Source organism: Gymnogyps californianus, chromosome 20 (genome assembly GCF_018139145.2).
Source record: "Gymnogyps californianus isolate 813 chromosome 20, ASM1813914v2, whole genome shotgun sequence".
In the NCBI taxonomy this organism is placed as follows: domain Eukaryota; kingdom Metazoa; phylum Chordata; class Aves; order Accipitriformes; family Cathartidae; genus Gymnogyps; species Gymnogyps californianus.
In genome coordinates this window covers 8,032,541-8,049,447 of record NC_059490.1, presented here as the reverse complement: position 1 = coordinate 8,049,447, position 16,907 = coordinate 8,032,541, and the positions used below count along the sequence as shown (strand labels likewise).

Below are 16,907 nucleotides of genomic sequence, written 5' to 3'. Positions count from 1 at the left end.
CCTATCTCAATAGCTATTACCAAGACTCAATAGCTATTAACAACTTTTGCACAGATAGAAAAAGTCTCCCTGAAGCCAACATCCTCCTCTTTGGCAAAAACCAGAGAAACACAGAGCCGGCCAGAAACGTGACCCATTTCTCAGAAACTCACAGAATATACTAATAACTTCCCAGGAAAAACCCATTGCACATATATCCTACTTCGAAATGTCAAAATGCTACAAGTACGGTGGATGCAGAGCTCTTAGTAAGCACGTGCACCCTCTCATAACAGAAGGGATATGCTAGCATGCTATGCTGACTTTAGGGTCAGTGTCATTGTTCGCCAGAGAACAACTTTGTTGCATTAATGGTATTGGTAAATATTAAGACAGACAGCTTTTTCCTGCTTGCTCAGCAGGCTCTGGCCATCAGCCTCTAATCTCAGGCACAGAGGTTGGTGTGGCAGAAGGGAAATCTTCCCAGTCCTCTGCTAGAAGAGAGAGACTCTGCCATGAATGCTGCTTAGAATGAATGGATGGCTGCCATTTAAATCTGGAGGGGTTTTGTTCAGTGTTTTTCTTCACCCACATCCCACAAACTGGCAGTTATTTGTTTTGCTGTTGATCTTCAGCACACAAGATCACAGCACTGTGGGAATCCAGCCTTTCCAGACTGCACATAAACTGTGCGTAACAGCAGATGGGATTTACCTCCTATCCTTGTTGCTTGAAAGACCTCACTCGGAAAGGTGGCCAGAAAACCTGTACATCCACTCCTCGGTACTGCTGAATTACGGAATGCTACCACTTACCTAGTTCTCATGACTACTTAAATATTTAGATAGAAAGTTGGTTAATGTTGATATATGAGAGAGACTGATACTATTTGGAAACACTGAAACAGTTTTATGCTATTTGTCAACATTAACACAGAAAGTAATGTAGAAAAGGGTAAGAGAATCACTCCCACGCCCAAGTGTGCATCTTGTGATTAAGAAGCAACTGAGTTCTTTTCTGTATTTCTTTAAGACAGTGCACAGCTGTGCTGGGATTCTCAAGGCTTGAAAACTAAGCTCCATTATATTAGTGTCAAAGGAAGTGTTTGACCAATTGTTTTACAAGCCAAGTCCCAGGAATTATATTCTGCCCAGGTTCAGAGGTTGAGAGTGTTGATCCTGGTTTTTGTCCCATTCAGCTCTGATTCTTTACTAGAACTGCCAGCCCGAGCACCAACCCTGAGGACTGTGGTAGCATTTGCAATACAGTCTCTGTTCACTCTCTGTGGTCCAAGACGGTGCATAACTGAAGTGTGAGGCAAAGTGCTCAGTCGAGACTTAAAAAAAATTGAGACAGTAGTTGCTTAAGTAGAAAGATAATGTCAATTACCCACACTAATGATGTACAAAGAAACAACACACTTCTGGTTTCTAAATATAACCCTTAGTTTCCAGAATAAGGAAGAAACCGTCAAACATAGACATGTTAATGTACAACTGGCCATGAAGGAGCTTTTGGATCTCCTATAAAGCAGGTCCCCACAACATGCAGCCCCACGAATACGCCTGCTTGATGCATCAGCAGTCAAAAAATAGTCATCCTGGCTGGCTGTCCTTGCAGCAGGGAGAGTCCACCTCCCTAATGAGAATGCATTGGCCCTGTGACCATTTGACCAAAGGGAATACGTTATATCCTCATCAGCCTACCTGCATTTTTACATCTTTGGGCCACACTTAACCTGTGCTGGATCTTATCCAGACAGCAACCAAGTAAAAAAAATATGCAAAAAAGCAGCAGATAATATCATGGAATAGGGCTTGAGAACAAAGAGGACATGGAGGAAATACTGTCTAGTACAAAAAGAAAAGAATGCAAATTCCTGTGAGAAAAAGAAAGCCACAAAGTCATAAACAAAAAGCTAGTATTAGTCTGAGTTTATACTGAATACAAAAGGGTAAAAAGCTTTATATTATATCCACTGTCAAACCACTAGTCAACCAGTCTCTTGCTATAATTACTTGACAAACAGCAAATACTGTAACAGCCTTTATTTTTCTCCCTAAGCTTTTGCATCTTTGCTACATGAAGAACATAGTACTATGCAGAGACACCAACTTTTACATAGTCTGATATACCAGCTTTATACTTCTAGTAGTAAAAGCATTCAGAATTACATTTAATGACTTTTAGGTTTCATTCGGAAGTAATTTGTTTCCAGTTTCTGTCTCTCAAGGCTGGAATAGCCATAACAGCGGGAATACTTCAGGGTAGGGTTTTTTTTTCTTCTTTTTGAATAGCTGAGGCACTATACAGGAAAGTACTTTTATTAATATACACAGCAAAGACAAAGGTTGAAGTATTTAGACTCCTCTTAATGCCAATCTGTATTTCGGGAAACTATGCAGGCTGCAGTCTCCATCGGGATATTTCATCAGAGCCCTAAAACTATCTGTGTTTTAAGAAAAGGAAGCTTCAAAAAACAATTCACAGCTTTTGAGGCAAATATTCAGAATGGTTGGGCATACAGATATTTGTATTTTGCTAACTTAGACTAAACAATACAACGTCAGAGAGTATCACTGTAAAAGTAGTTCCTATATACTCCAAGCATACTTTCTAAAACTGCACAGTGTTCCTGGGACCTACTGCAAAGTCAAATAACTCCAAATAAGGCATGGAAACAAATAAATAATTTTCTTCTAGCTTTGCTCATAGTTGCTAGAGTGTTTTATGCAGAATAATTAAAAGGAATTCTTGTACAGGAACTACTTGTACAACATGAAAGCTATGTAAAGATTGCTCTGGTTAGTAGTTTCTCTATGCTGTTGAGATTCCTCCAGATTGTATGAAATCGGATGTGAGGCTGGTCCTGCAAATACCAATAAGACCAATACCAATTTATTAGCCATCTCATATTGGTATCAGTGCTAATAGGAAGCACTGCCCCTTCTCCTGAAGATGCCCACTGCCTTTATCCATAAGCTGGTGTACTGACACTGTCATAGTCAGGGAGATGATATAATGCAATGGCTTGAATGCACAGGTCGGGAATATACAAAATATAAAAATCTTCAGAGGTATAGCTGCCATTTCCCTTTGTCAGTTCTAGAACATTCCTCGTCTCCTCCTGTTTAGCATTCCTCTACTTAAGACAACCATACAGATGGCTTTACTGTAAGAGATGGTGGTTCTTCAACAAGTGGATCACAAATGGGTCCTGTTAAACCAAATATAACTTTCATAAAAAGAATAACCATGATTGTGCGTTGGAGAAAAGAGTCGGTCTCAGATTCTCTTTTCCTCTGTGCCATAGGATGGATGTGTAGTGGTTGGAAAAAACATGATAATAGTTCTTTTAAGCAAACCATATTCATTAACACGGTAGCAATTCCCTCCCCTCTCTGGAGAGGGTATACATGGCAGAAACAATAATCCTCAGTTCTAATGATCATGGGTTAAGTGCCTCTTGATGTTCTGTGTTTTCACAATACATCTGTGGATAGTAATAGACTTAATCTAGAGAGGTTTGGCCCCTTGACAAATGGTCTCCACAGAGAGCAAACAGAACCAGGGCACTTAAATAACACCACAGTCACTAATGATATGATTATGGAAGGTGATAATGCAACAAGAATGACTCTCAGCAGCTTCCAGGAGTTACGACTCATAGGAACAGAGCCTATTAGAAAAGAGGCACCCAATTTCTACTTCACGCTGTTGCTATGATGTATAATCTTTTTAAATAGATGAAAAAAAAAACCACAAGACAACAGAGAAAAAGCTATTTCAACATAAATACCTTACTCTCAGCAGGCTTTGTGGTTTAAAGGACTTGTAGTAATTGAGTTCCAGAGCCACAAAAGCAGTTCTCAAGTCTGGTCATCTCATCACCCTACATTATACACCAAGATGTCAACAAATTCAGAGAGGCAGAAGGAACAGTCTATGTATGTCTGGCAAAAGAGATCATATGCCAGTGCACAATTCTTATAGGGAACCATACATTAGATTAAGGTTGGTTTTTTTAAGCTGGAGATTTTCCTCACGGAAGTTTTGCACAAAGCCACTGAGCCCAAAGCGTTATTTCACTACAATTCTTTTTACTGCTGAGATTTTTTTAGCACCTCCCCTGCATAGTTATTCAAAATCGATGGCCAAAATGCCAAATAACTTTCATCTAGGCCTTGAAATATGACAACTGAAATCATATGATCGATCATGCCACAGTTTATGCAATCCCACTTTCATATTCTTTTCTCCTAGTCATTAAACTGAACTTCCACTTTATTTTTATTCTAGTGATTCTGTTTTCATGTTCTAAATAACTACTCTTTCTCCTTAGCATTCATATCTTTTTGATATCAAATCACTGTTTAAATAGGGATCTTAGAAATGACACAGCAGATTAGAGAAACATAGATGGTTTCATGTTTCTCCTCAGTTACTGTAAACTCATGCAATTTCTTTTTTTAAAAAACAAACAAAGCCCTCCAGGCCACTACTAATTTGTGTTGCACTTCTCTCAACTCCCTCCAGTGTCCCTCTCTTGTTTTATTAGATTGCCTCCTGGGGAACACACTGAAGTTCAAAGCCAGGGAATGTTCCCACTGTGGTAAATGCAAGGATATATGCCAGGAGCAGGATGTTAATTTCTATCTATAGTATAAGCCTTGTATGGATTAAAGCATTTAAAAAGTGGAGCCTTGTGTGCTGGTCCCTAGGTCTTATCCCCAGATACCTTCCTAGGTCATTAATCCAGCTTTCCTCAGGGAATCTGGGACACGGGTAGTAGCTGCTACTGAGAGTATCAGTTATTCTAATCCATTTTGCTCATACTGTTTAATGAAATCTGGTATCTTCACAATTTAAACAGAAAGGAATCTCCCTCTTCCTCACCAGCTCAGATCAGGAACTGTTAGACCTCAAAGGCAGTACATTTTGCTACTGAAAAAAAGAAGTTAAGCAGCCAAGCAGCAAGTCTTTTATTCTCTCATTCCACCGTGTCACAGAGCTGAAAACAGTTTGCATCCAGTTATCTGTGGTTCTGGGCTTCATGTTAGAAAAAACATGACAGATTATACTGGGATTTGTACATATGATGCCTCATAGACAGGGGTATTATCTATGGAAAAGAAGTCATGCACGTCATCAGGGTTCTGCTCGGTGGAGTTCATTACCTCATTCCCACCGTTGCAGTGGCTAAGGCAGGAAGGAGGATGACGTTCTTTACTCCACTCCAGTTCTTTGTACTCAAGAATGATAAAAACTCCCGGTGGAGCTTAATATCAGCCTTATCGTAAGAGTGCAAGGGTCTGGGAAAAGCAAGTTCAAGAAGAGTTACTGAATGCACTGCAAAGAGCGCAATGGGAATAGAATCTGAGGAAGAATGTCCAAGAGATAATGCCGCTAAATGAAGCGGTGAAGATAGAGAGGCAAGACTCTCACCATAAATCAATAGTGTGTTTGTCCTTTGGTTCATCTGACTTTCATTTCTGCCCTGGGATCTTACACTCTGGGTAATAAGGCCCCCCACCACATCACAGTCTGAACTTCTCAGACTCTCCTGGATTAAGCAGTGTTTGTCAGTGCTTTACCCGCTTGTTCTCAAAAACTGCTGAAAACTCATTCTGCTGCTTTAGAAAGAGTAAATGACAGAGGACAGCCAGGAACAGAACAAGAGCCTCATCAGAGCAGGAACCAAAACAACAAAGCTTTTTCTGAAACATCATCTGGACAGTCACGTAGCAACAACACTCCAGCAGCCATACATAAAGCAAAGACTTCCATTGTCCTCTGAAGCATGGAAGAGGACTTTCCTCCAGAGACTAATACTAAAAGGAAAAACAGACAGACCCGGATTGCCTTGCATACCTCCTGGGTTGCCTGCTATCTGATACACAGTTAGCTCCACTACTTGGGTTCAGCATGGAAAAACAAACCCCCTATTCTATCATGGAGGGAATACTTGTCACACTTGGTGCCAGCCTGGTACCTACAGAATCAGGACAGGCCTCTATATTTGCAAGCCACATCATAATTTCTAAAAGCAATACATTTAGTCCAACTTGGGTGTAATCAGAGAAAGAAAACTACAGGCTGACTCTCAGAGAACACTTCTAACAGTGAACTCATCAGAGTTACACTGTTTTAAGAGAAGTGGAGGAAGCTCACCATATGTGCCATTTGAAACAAAAAAGGGCAACGCTGTCGGGAGAAAGTGTTACTCAAGAGATGGGCTTGCTGGCTTAACAGAAGTTAGACTCGGAAAAGTTGTATTTCATGAACCATTTTCTGAGGACTGGATGGGAATGTTCCCCCACACCTTCAAATCCAAGACCAGGAGAATTTTAGTAGATGAGATATAAAATAAATCAACACAGCATAGAGCATACAATTTCAGGGGACAGCACTGTAGCCTTTTAGGCAGTATCACAGAACTGGAGGCTAAATGCTAACCCTGACTTTATTCTTTACAAGGTGTGTCTAAAGTCAAGAGCTTTCTCTGATACCTGTCCTTCTGTGGAATTGGTGCAAGCCAGATGAATATGCCAGTGCTAAGAAATTACTCAAACTTTTATAGATCAGTTTACTTAAAGGGAAAGCTACTGTCTTTTCTTCCAAACTCCTGCACCCTGCAGCTAATGCTTCATAAAGAGCTAGTTGTGAGGAATAAAAATATTTTATTATTTACTTTAAAAGATGGACTCTGCTTTTATTAAAGACTTGCTCCAGGGTGCATATCATGTGGTGATAACTGTTTTTGTCTTCTGCTCTAAGTAACAAACAATATTATTCTTAAGAAAGAAAAATCTCAACATTATATCAAACCAAGACTATCCTGCACACCCAGCATATATCACAGGATGAACTGTTGTCTATAATTGCCTTCTACAGCTCAGTTACAAGCAGAACCAAAGGCCTAATCAACTGCATACAACACTAGCCAGAGCCTGATAAGCACAGCAATGGCCACACAAGAACTGGACAAATCATTATGCCTGTTTAACAGTGAAAATCACTCTGCAAAGAAATGAGACATTCTCAAGCAGTCAAAACTTGCTATGTAAAATCCCATTAAACTGCAGCAGATGAGAAAGAGTGAGGCCCCCAGCTGCAAACTTCCTTTGGTGAAGGCCACACAAAGAAATATTTCTTTGGTTTTACAGAAATGACCAATGAAAAAACTCTCACAATAGCACATTGCCCACAGAAGCCTACAGAAAAAATATTAGAATGTGACTTCAAAAATTGATGCCAAATTGAAGCTGCTGCGCATATACACTCTGTTTCTCACCATCAGTGACCTTTGATGCAGTAAATATTTTGGGTTTTGTATATGAATTACTTATGACAATGTAATATTGGGGACTGCAGTGTTAAAGAAATCTGAAGGAAGAGGATGGAAACACCGAGTAGAAGTAAACATGCAAAAATCAGCAGACTGAAATGCACATATTTCTTTGAAGTGACATTGCTTACTGCACACCTATAGGAAAGTGATTAATTACTCTTCAGAGAAAAGTAAAAATGTACCTATTCCCTTACCTGGTAACCTTCAGTCTTCTTTTGGCACCATTTCAACAGAGCATTCCTCTTCGAACCACCATACTCCCGAGCCAGGGCTGCCAGCGGGTCCTTTCTCTCCACACTAATCCAAGGAAGCATAAGGGAGAAGAAGATAAATATGCTTGAAGTCTCTTACTTTTTACCAGTGTGTAAATAATATCTGTAGGACAAAGCAGAATGGCAGCACAGAACCTAAATGTAAACCAAACTGTAATAGCTTTCAGAGCTTGCATTCTGTATTTGCCTTTAGATGAGAAAAATTCAGTTGGTATCACTGCATACAAAAAGCTGAAAAAACAGCAGCCTATGGATATTCAATGGCATGTGTTAACCCAGCATTTCTGCTATTATTTTCATCAGCTTTACTTATAAAATTTTCAAGCAACCTCTTTGCTTTACATATTGAAAACTAGGATTTAGGGTGTAGACTTGAAAGAAACTATCTGAAGAATCCGTAACGGCAAATTCACATCCAATTGAGCTGCTGCAGAAAGAGTTCTTGAATAAAATGAAAAATCTGGAACCTGTATTGCAGTCAAGGCCTTGAGGACAGTTAAAGGCCAACAATCAGAACACCCGCATTGTCTCCACCCTACAGTTTCTACTGTTGGAAATAATGGTGGAGATCAGAGCAAAATATATGTTTTTTCTCAAGACAGAAGAAAACTATGTGTCCAGGTTTCCCTTAGACCTCAAAGCTTTTAGTTTTTAGCTCACCATAACATGCAAAGCTACTGTAAGACAATGAGGGTTGACCACTTGTACACATGATGGAATTCTTGTATACAACTTAGTGGTTCCTGAAAGGTTGCTATCCTCATTTTGTCATGATTGCTCATCTTACAGATAATTGTGGTTATTATAATCTGAATTTTCACATCTGGATCTGACACAGCCTGGTAATTCTGAACTGGACAGATTAGCCAGCAGAGTTTCCACTGGAGACAGGGGTCTACCAGATTAAAACATTCATTTTGGTGCCACGTAATGCTGTCAATCTTTCCAGCGTGCTGTTTTTCGCAGGAAACTGAGCTGGTACCTGAGTTTGCTTTGGGGTTTCGAGCTGCTGGGGGTAGAGGCAAGCATTCGGCTGCTGAAGGCCATAGGGGGTTTGCTCAGGGATTCCAGGGAGGGGCTTTTACGGAGGTAATGGTCTGGTTTCAGCTCTTCATTTCTCCCCTTCAGAAGGTCTGTGGGAATTAAAAAAAAGCTGTCATTTTGCAGTCTGAGGAATTTGATTAATCACTGTCCTGCCACCTAGCACACAATATGTAGTCTGTTGTTTTGATTCTAAACAAATGTACTCATTTGTTCATTAAACACACATGGGGCTAGGAAACCTTGAGCAGATTAGAGGTGATCATAACAAGGAATGGCTTTGATGATTTCAACAGTACAGACTGCCTGGTTTCCTGTGATTGATACTCCTGCTGGGGGGTAGGGGCCTCAGGTGAATGAGGGGAAATACCAAAATCTACAGTCTTAAAGGGTTCAAAAGCTGATTGCCAGATATCTTCACCAGATGACTGACCAGCCCTAGTACAATAATTTCTTTTCTGCCATTAGCAGACTTGTAACAAGAAAGCCTCTTGTCTCCTGAATACAACCCAGCTCAGGGCAGCAGTAAAAGGCACTTATTATCACATGATGGTTGGCATCCTATCTGACAGAACTTTGGGAAGTCTCAATATATTCATAGTAGATGCATCTATATTTTTATTACATATATTACGTATTTTTATATAATATATTTTATGGTATATATTTATATATGTGTGTATGTATATAAATAAAATAAAATCAACAAAATTAGTAGCCATAGAATTCAATGTTGGTAGGTTTTTGAAGAGAAGCCAAAGATCATAGAAATCAAATTATCTCCCCGTACATATCAATCATGAGGTAGAATGATGTATAACACAGGGAAAGTTGGCTGCTTCATTTCTGTAGACAAAGTGTCAACAAGCCAGGACCTATGGCCAGCACATTATGAGCTGGTATCAGAAATTAACTGAATGTGGAACACAACTTTTTCTCCTCCTTTTCAGTTACCTCCCTATGTTAATTATCAATTAATGCCATATCACCTAGAGGTGTGAATTCCTTCTTATCTCAGCTTCAGCAAAAGGCTAGTACCACTGAATCAGTCCTAAATTTCTCTTCAGCAGTAACTGGGGTGTGTGTATCAGCAGCTGCCAGATAAACACATCCTTCCAACAAGCGTGCAGCTGCCCTTGCTTTGGCTCCTAAATTTCGTAAGACTACATCAGCATTTGTAGCTGCTGAGAGCTATAGGCGTTTCTGCACCTTCCTTCCACAGCATAAAGGGCTGCTAAGTTCCTATCTATTAAGAAGTCCAGATGGAAAAGGACAGAAGCCAGTTCCAGGAGAGTGTCTCCTTTCCAGCAACTTGGACGTTGGCAGAGCTTTGTTGCACTGGATTGCATACACCTTGCTCAGTAAGGGTCATCCTTCCTTCCACTCACCTGTCCCTTCTTTGTGTGCACCATGAATCCATAACAAACAAGAAATAGCACACAGCATACTTTTTAAAAGTCTTTTTGTTGGTTTTCCACTATATATTCCAAATGTGTATGACTCCTCTAGCTCCTCATTTTGTTGGATTTATGGGGAATTGCCTCAAATTTAAATAGCCACACCAATCAGACAGGCAACCAATGAATGATTCTTGGGACCGTTTTAAACTTAAGAATATTCTGCTTAGAGAAACAGATCTACTGTAAAAGGCATATCAATAAACAAAATCTGAACGTTATGTAGAGGAAAGTAGGTTTCTCACTAGTTTATAAGGATAGCAAAAAAAACGCACTGTTAAATTGTCATTAACGTAATTGGACTGGCTAATGGCATGGTCTAACTAGAAAGTGCTATGCCAATCATTCAGGATGTGTTCATGCATGGTACAGAAAAAGGAAGGAGAAGGAAGGATCCCAGATAGGTACAAAGGCTATTGGAAGCATCTAGCTAGAAAGAAAAGAGGGAGAAGACGAGGGCATATTAGGAAAGAGAAACAGGACAATAATCGTATGAAAAATATGCAACATGATTAAGGAAAATCCCATTCTGTTCCTACTATCTATTTGCACTATTTAAAGAAACTTTGTGGTTACCGGCTTGAATTACACAGTAGTGCCTGAAGTGGTGCAAGTTAACCGTATCTAGTTTTGTACTTTGAGTCTCACTTGCATGAGTAACATACTTCCTTTGACTTATTTCTGGCTGCTAGAAACTCCAGGACAGAACCAGTAAACCTCTGATTCTAAACGAAAAGATCATAGCCAAAGATCAGTGCTCTCTGCTAAGTAATCCATTCTCCTCTCCAACGTAACATTTGGGTCATATTAAGGACATCACAGAATCCTGCTGTGATACTGATCAGATGGAATCAGCCAGAAGATTATTATTATGGGGACTACTTCACTCTGAATTTCCTTGGGGATATTTTTTATTTCAGTGTTGTTTGCATAGGGCTTGGATCAACTGCCTTCCAGGACTATTTAGATTGGAACCAGAGCTATTACAACTTTATAGTGAGTAAGCCTTTGCTATGGATTATTGGAACTAAACTAAACCCAGGTACAAAGAGAAGCTGTAAATACAGGAACTTGTTAGATAAGCAACCATAAATTTTTACCATACAATGGCTAATAAAATATCTATTGATTTCAACAGATTTTCACAGAACAATTGTCTATGAGTAATAACAGTAATTACCCACGGCCTGAAGTGGGATTTTTATTATTACGGACTGGCATTATATTACACAGTTGACAGATTACTTCACTCTACACTGAACTGGTAGACATTAAAAAGGTCTTATGTTCTGCTTAGGATCATTGTATACTCTCATGCAAGACATTTTCTGGAAACCAACTGATACAAATAAATAAACTCTGTCTGTTCCACTGATAACTTCTGCTTGCTTAGCATTTACTCCTGCAGGAGAAGCCAGTAGCACAGACAAGACGTTATTTGTTTATGCTGCCATCTACCCTATAACCTGTTTTGCTGTTCAGATCTAGTATATCTTCATCTTTTAATGGCAGAAGGGGAAGCTTAGCAGATTATCTGAAGAGTCTAAAAATTAAGACAGGTTCTAATTTCTCTCCTGTACTAGCAAACTATTGCAGAAAATACAGTCTACCAATGAAGAAGTTATGACTGATTTTTTTTGTCCCTCCCTGCAGTTTCACTGAGGTTTCACTACAGGAATATAATATTTCATCTGTCCTTAAAAATTCAATAATCTGTTGTTACTAGCTTTGATTCCAATGCAACAACTACATTCAGGACTAGATAATCAAAATAAAGGGCCCAGAGAAAATGGGAAACAAACACTGGTAGAAAAGAATATTAAATGACAAGAGAACAAAAGCAAAGTGTGAAATAAAAACAAACGCATCTCTTGAGAACTCTCAAAACAAACTATTTCAAGCCCAAATATGACTGCTCCTAAAACAGTCACATCGGTATCTGAAATGTTTGATGTATTTCAAATGAAGCTCAATTTAAAAACAAATAAACCCTCAAAAGACAGTGCTTTGGACTTGTTCCAGATACATACATGTTGAACAAAATCCAATCCTCTCCAGTTCCACAGCATGGATTAGAGAGGTGCCATGGATACTTTGGAATAAAGACGGCAAGTTTGTGTTGGCAGACCATAATAAATCAGCTATTTTTTAGTTTTCTAAGGCTACGATCAAGATGGGAATGGAAACACAACAAAATTAATAAGCTTTCTAAAACAAAGACTCTGAAGACACTTTTTCATGTTTCCTTTGACCATATGGGAAGAGGAAAAATGGCCCAGGCAGAGGCCAGTTAATGACAAGATTTTGCTAGTTAAAAGAGGCAATGTTTGTATGTTTACTGCAACTTACCTGCAAGAGGAAGGTCTGAAAGATCTGTGTGTCTGGCAACGCCCTTGCCGGCTGGCTTGGCATTATTATAAACAGAATGTCTCTGTGAAACAAACATACAAAAGATAATTAAAAAATACTAGCCATCCTGCTTAAATAGGCAAGCAGAAAGAAAAGAAGTTTCTGCTATCTCAAGATCACAAAGCAGGTGGAGAGATACAGAAACCTTTCAACAAGGTATCAGCTGTACCTAGAGCTGAATAAATCGTTGTGAAAAATAAAAGGACAAAGGGACAATATTTTTAGCTGGTAATATATTGGTTCCTGAACTATTTCACATTTCTATTTGCACCATTTTTTCTCTTGCCAAACATAATCTAGTGTCACAAACCCAAAGTAAGAATGCCTGTTCCTAAGCCTGCCTCTGTCCCCAGCACCCCGTATCATAAGTCAGAAGGATTCTTGTCTCTGCAGCCCCAGCACCAGTTTTCAGCATTAATACCCCCTCAGCCAGGCATTAATAGAAGGTTCCCAGACCTCTGTTTAATCCCATTCTTTAAACTTCCTTTGCTGATTCTTTGAAGGAAATGTTAAGTAGTCTTTCAAAGTGATCTGATTCTTCAGAACACTCACCTAAACACTGTAGCCTCGCAACTCTTTTTTTACCCAGATTCAGAGGGGAATATCCTGTTGTAAGTCCATTGACCACCCAGTCAAAAAAACATACAATGGCTTCTCTAGCCTAGAAAGGTTAGCAGTCTGATGGTATGCCACCTTCCCCATATGCGGAAATCAGGAAGCACAGCGCATTTGCTTCTCCATCATTCACAAAAGCAGTATTTCCAATAACATTGCATCACAGATTTGAAAATTGCTAACAGAAAGTTAACTGGTGTAGTGACATAAGAAGTACTACATTTCAGAGCAGTTATGCTTCAGTAGGAAAAAACCCAAACTGTAAGAGCTCTTCATCCAGCACTGTATGAACTTACTGGATAACTAGGAGCATACATTTTAGAAACTTATTATCCCATGTCTCTCAACTCACATGCCAGCTACCTAGTTTAGTTTGATGTTTCCTATAACTCACTCCCAATAATTGAAACCTATTTTCTGGTCAACAGTGATTAAAGTTCAGAATTGTATTCCAAAGAGTTCACATCCGTCCACTGAGACCTCTAAGCTGAAGTCAAAGACAAACTCACTTTGATCCTTTTTGTTAGTACTACAGCATTTGATGTTTCACCGCAAATAAACAGATGAGTTTCCCCTTCCCCTTGTCAACATATGCATGTTGGCATGCTGAAGCTATGTCATGCTGTAGCAAACACTGCATCTACCCGTTTTAAAACTACAAGGATGGAAAGAGGTCCTTGTACCTGCATGGGGGAAACAGCAGCTGCTGGGGCTGTCCTCACTGGAATTCCACTTAGAGGGCTCCTGGGGACCTTGTGAACCGTGATGTTCTGTCCAGTGCTACCTGCAAGGAAAAAATGTGGAAACTTTTGCATTTCAACCCAACTATCTCCCTCTTGTCAGAACATGGAACCACTGGTGTAGTGACATTCCACAGATAGTATTTATGTACCAAGCATTGCAGAAAACATCCATTAAGAAGCAAGAAGCAGCACAAAATGGGAAAAATTACCTGTTCACTGCTAGAAAAATTTTTTGCTATAAAATACAGTGTTCAAATACCTGAGCATCCTAAGTCAAATGATTTTATCAGTGACTTCACAGTGGCTGCAGATTCTGATGGTGTGGGAGATGCTCTGCTAATGCAGACTCCTTGCCAGCGGTTGGTTGTATCTGCCTCTAGAGATTCTACCTCTTCAGCTGTCAGCCTGCAAAGCAGAAACCAGATCAAAGTCAGGGGCAACAGGAAGTGCAAGTAGAGATTAAAGGTCTTTATATGTAGTAAGGCAAATCCAAGGACACACATCTTCTATCGTAATGCCCAGAACATGGACCACTCATTAGAATGTTCATGTTCTTTTCTTGGAGTGCCTGGCAAACATTAAATCATTGAGTCTAACAAACTTTTCTGCTTTGTTAACCATATCATCCCCATTCCCCATCCTCACACAGGATGGAGGATTATCATAGAAAAAGGCAGTTCAATGAGACTTGTGAGTAATCATCGATAATTACCTGAAGATGGGCTTTCAATACAGCACAGGGGCCAAGGGGCTACTGTGGTCCTCAGTGTATAATGAGGAAAGTAACCAAAGATAAAGATGTTATTTTACACTCTATGTTTTTAATTGGCGTGGCCACTGCTGGAGTAATTGTTACCAGTTAAAATGCCACAAAAATTAAACCAGAAAATATATGCCATAATGAAAAACTTTGGAAACTCAACTCTTACGGCTTATCAACAAGGACATCTGCTGAACAAGTAAACCCTCAATCACAATCCATAACCAGTTATATGGGGAATAAAACTGTTAAGTGCTTCATCCTAGCAGACACAAGAACACCAAAATTCAATGGCTAGAATGGAGATAGACAAACTCAAAATAGAAATAAGGCTCATATTTTAACAGGAAGGATCATTAAGTTACTCCATTGAAAAGAAATTTTGAAGTCAAGATTAGGTGCTGGACTTACAGGAGTTAGTACAGAAAAGTCCACAGTTGTGTTAAACAGCAAACGTGATAGTACAGTATAACTGTTGCTTCTAGTCATGCATTTTACAGATCTGGCTGACATTGCTTCGCACTGACACTGTACTTACCCGGTAGCTCTCAGGTAGACTTCGAGTGTAATTACCTAGCTTTAGTTTAGGAAAGCTGCAATTAGATAACAAAGTCTAGTCACGTAAAAAGAGAGTATTTATACATTACTTTCCTGATCCCCTAGCTGCTTAAGAAATGCGTGCTGATCTACAGGTTCTGCGGTATCACCACTTTTCCCTACTTTTAAGTATGGTAGGCACCAAGAGCTACATGAACACAAAACCAGAAATTATTTCATGAGAAGGCTGAAGGACTCCATCCAGAAAGTGCCTATGGGGCTGAACAACTTCTGTTGAGCTAAAAATAGAAGTCAGAGTCTTTTTCTTTCCCTTTCAGCATCACAGTCCGCAAAATGCAAAGGGCTAAAGGGTGTCAGTCAATAACAGAATAAGAACGACTCATGTTTCTATTTTTGGCAGAGCTTAAGGAGGTGCTGTCTTTAAGCAGACATTGGCTATTTCTTTGCTAATTCATTCAAGCTCCTTGTGTGCCAGGGGAGCCTGCAGAGGCAGATGGCTAGAGAAAAAGCCATTTCAGTTCCGTTCTCCATTTAATCCAATAAGGAGGACAGGCAGATTGGATAAGATTCACCGAGCTCTGATGGAGCCAGTGTTTTGCTGACTAACTTTAAGTTGTACCCTTCACTTTTTCTTCTGTGGCTTCATAAAGCATAAACAACAAATCAACAGGTGATAGCATCTGCACTTTAGTTATACGAAAACACAAAAGCTAAAGGAGTCCTGCTTCTAGTAAAGTATGGAGGAAGGATAGATTTCTGCCTCAAGATACCAAGCCACCCAATGCAATCCACTACACTTACAAGAATTAAATAGGCCACTATGCAAGAGTTCTGTCTAGTTATCCAGGTAACAAGGGTATGCACAAGGTTTGTGGAATATTATCAGAGTAAGAAAGGAATAGTAAATGGCTGTAGGCCAGCTGGCAAATCTTGAGAATAAAGCAAGCCAGAGGTATGCTCTAGGCAGCCATCACTTTATTGGTTAGGATTTAACTCTGAGAACAGCTCAAACCTCACAGACTAGTCTCCTCAGCCTAGCATTACAAAAGGATGCAAACATGTTAAATAGAGTAACTAGACCAGCCCTTATGCCATGCCACAGAAAAGTCCATTGAGAAATCACATGCCATTATTCTGTCATTGTACAGAGTAATTATGAAGATTCAAGTGCTGGAGCTACTACCGGTTCCAATTTTGTTAGGATGCTTCCTGTAATCTTAAGTCTGTATATTTGTAATAGGCTTCTAATGCACCCTGAAACAACCTCCCAGAATAAACACAATCACATCAGAAAACTGAGGCCTCTCGTGCTGTAAACCTTGGCATGAAAGGTAGGAAGAATAGTGCTGAGACCTATTTGCTTCAACTAAAACCACACATGCCAGCCAACAAGCAATGGAGAGTTACGAAACTTGGTGAGTACCTTCCATTTTTAAAGAGAAAAATCTGTATGATAAGGGGATGCATGTATGTGTACATATATGGGTTTCTTAATAGAAAAGCAGAAGAGTAAGAGCTTAACTTGCAGTAGCAAGCTCATTCAGGAGGACAGTATAGGACAACATGACTTAGATTAATGATAAGCCATAACTTCAAACCAAAAGTGACTCCTTGTGCACAGAATTTATTCAGCTTAGTATAGCTTAGGCCATCCAAGAAGACTAAGCAAACTCTGCTACAAAAAGGATGGATTTGAACAAAATGTCATCTACTGCTGTATGC

The 16,907-nt window shown here is 39.6% G+C and overlaps 1 protein-coding gene across 1 annotated transcript in view; it reads right to left on the bottom strand.

Annotated features, from left to right (window-relative positions):
* Positions 1 to 16,907, bottom strand: part of SPECC1 (sperm antigen with calponin homology and coiled-coil domains 1) — a 75,540-nt gene that overhangs the window by 12,488 nt on the left and 46,145 nt on the right. The window contains exons 7-11 of the mRNA XM_050908811.1: positions 14,127 to 14,272; positions 13,808 to 13,908; positions 12,450 to 12,531; positions 8,585 to 8,735; positions 7,525 to 7,627 (exon numbers count right to left, since the gene is read on the bottom strand). Of these exons, the coding sequence (XP_050764768.1) occupies positions 7,525 to 7,627; positions 8,585 to 8,735; positions 12,450 to 12,531; positions 13,808 to 13,908; positions 14,127 to 14,272 (583 nt within the window). The remainder of the gene's footprint in view (positions 1 to 7,524; positions 7,628 to 8,584; positions 8,736 to 12,449; positions 12,532 to 13,807; positions 13,909 to 14,126; positions 14,273 to 16,907) is intronic.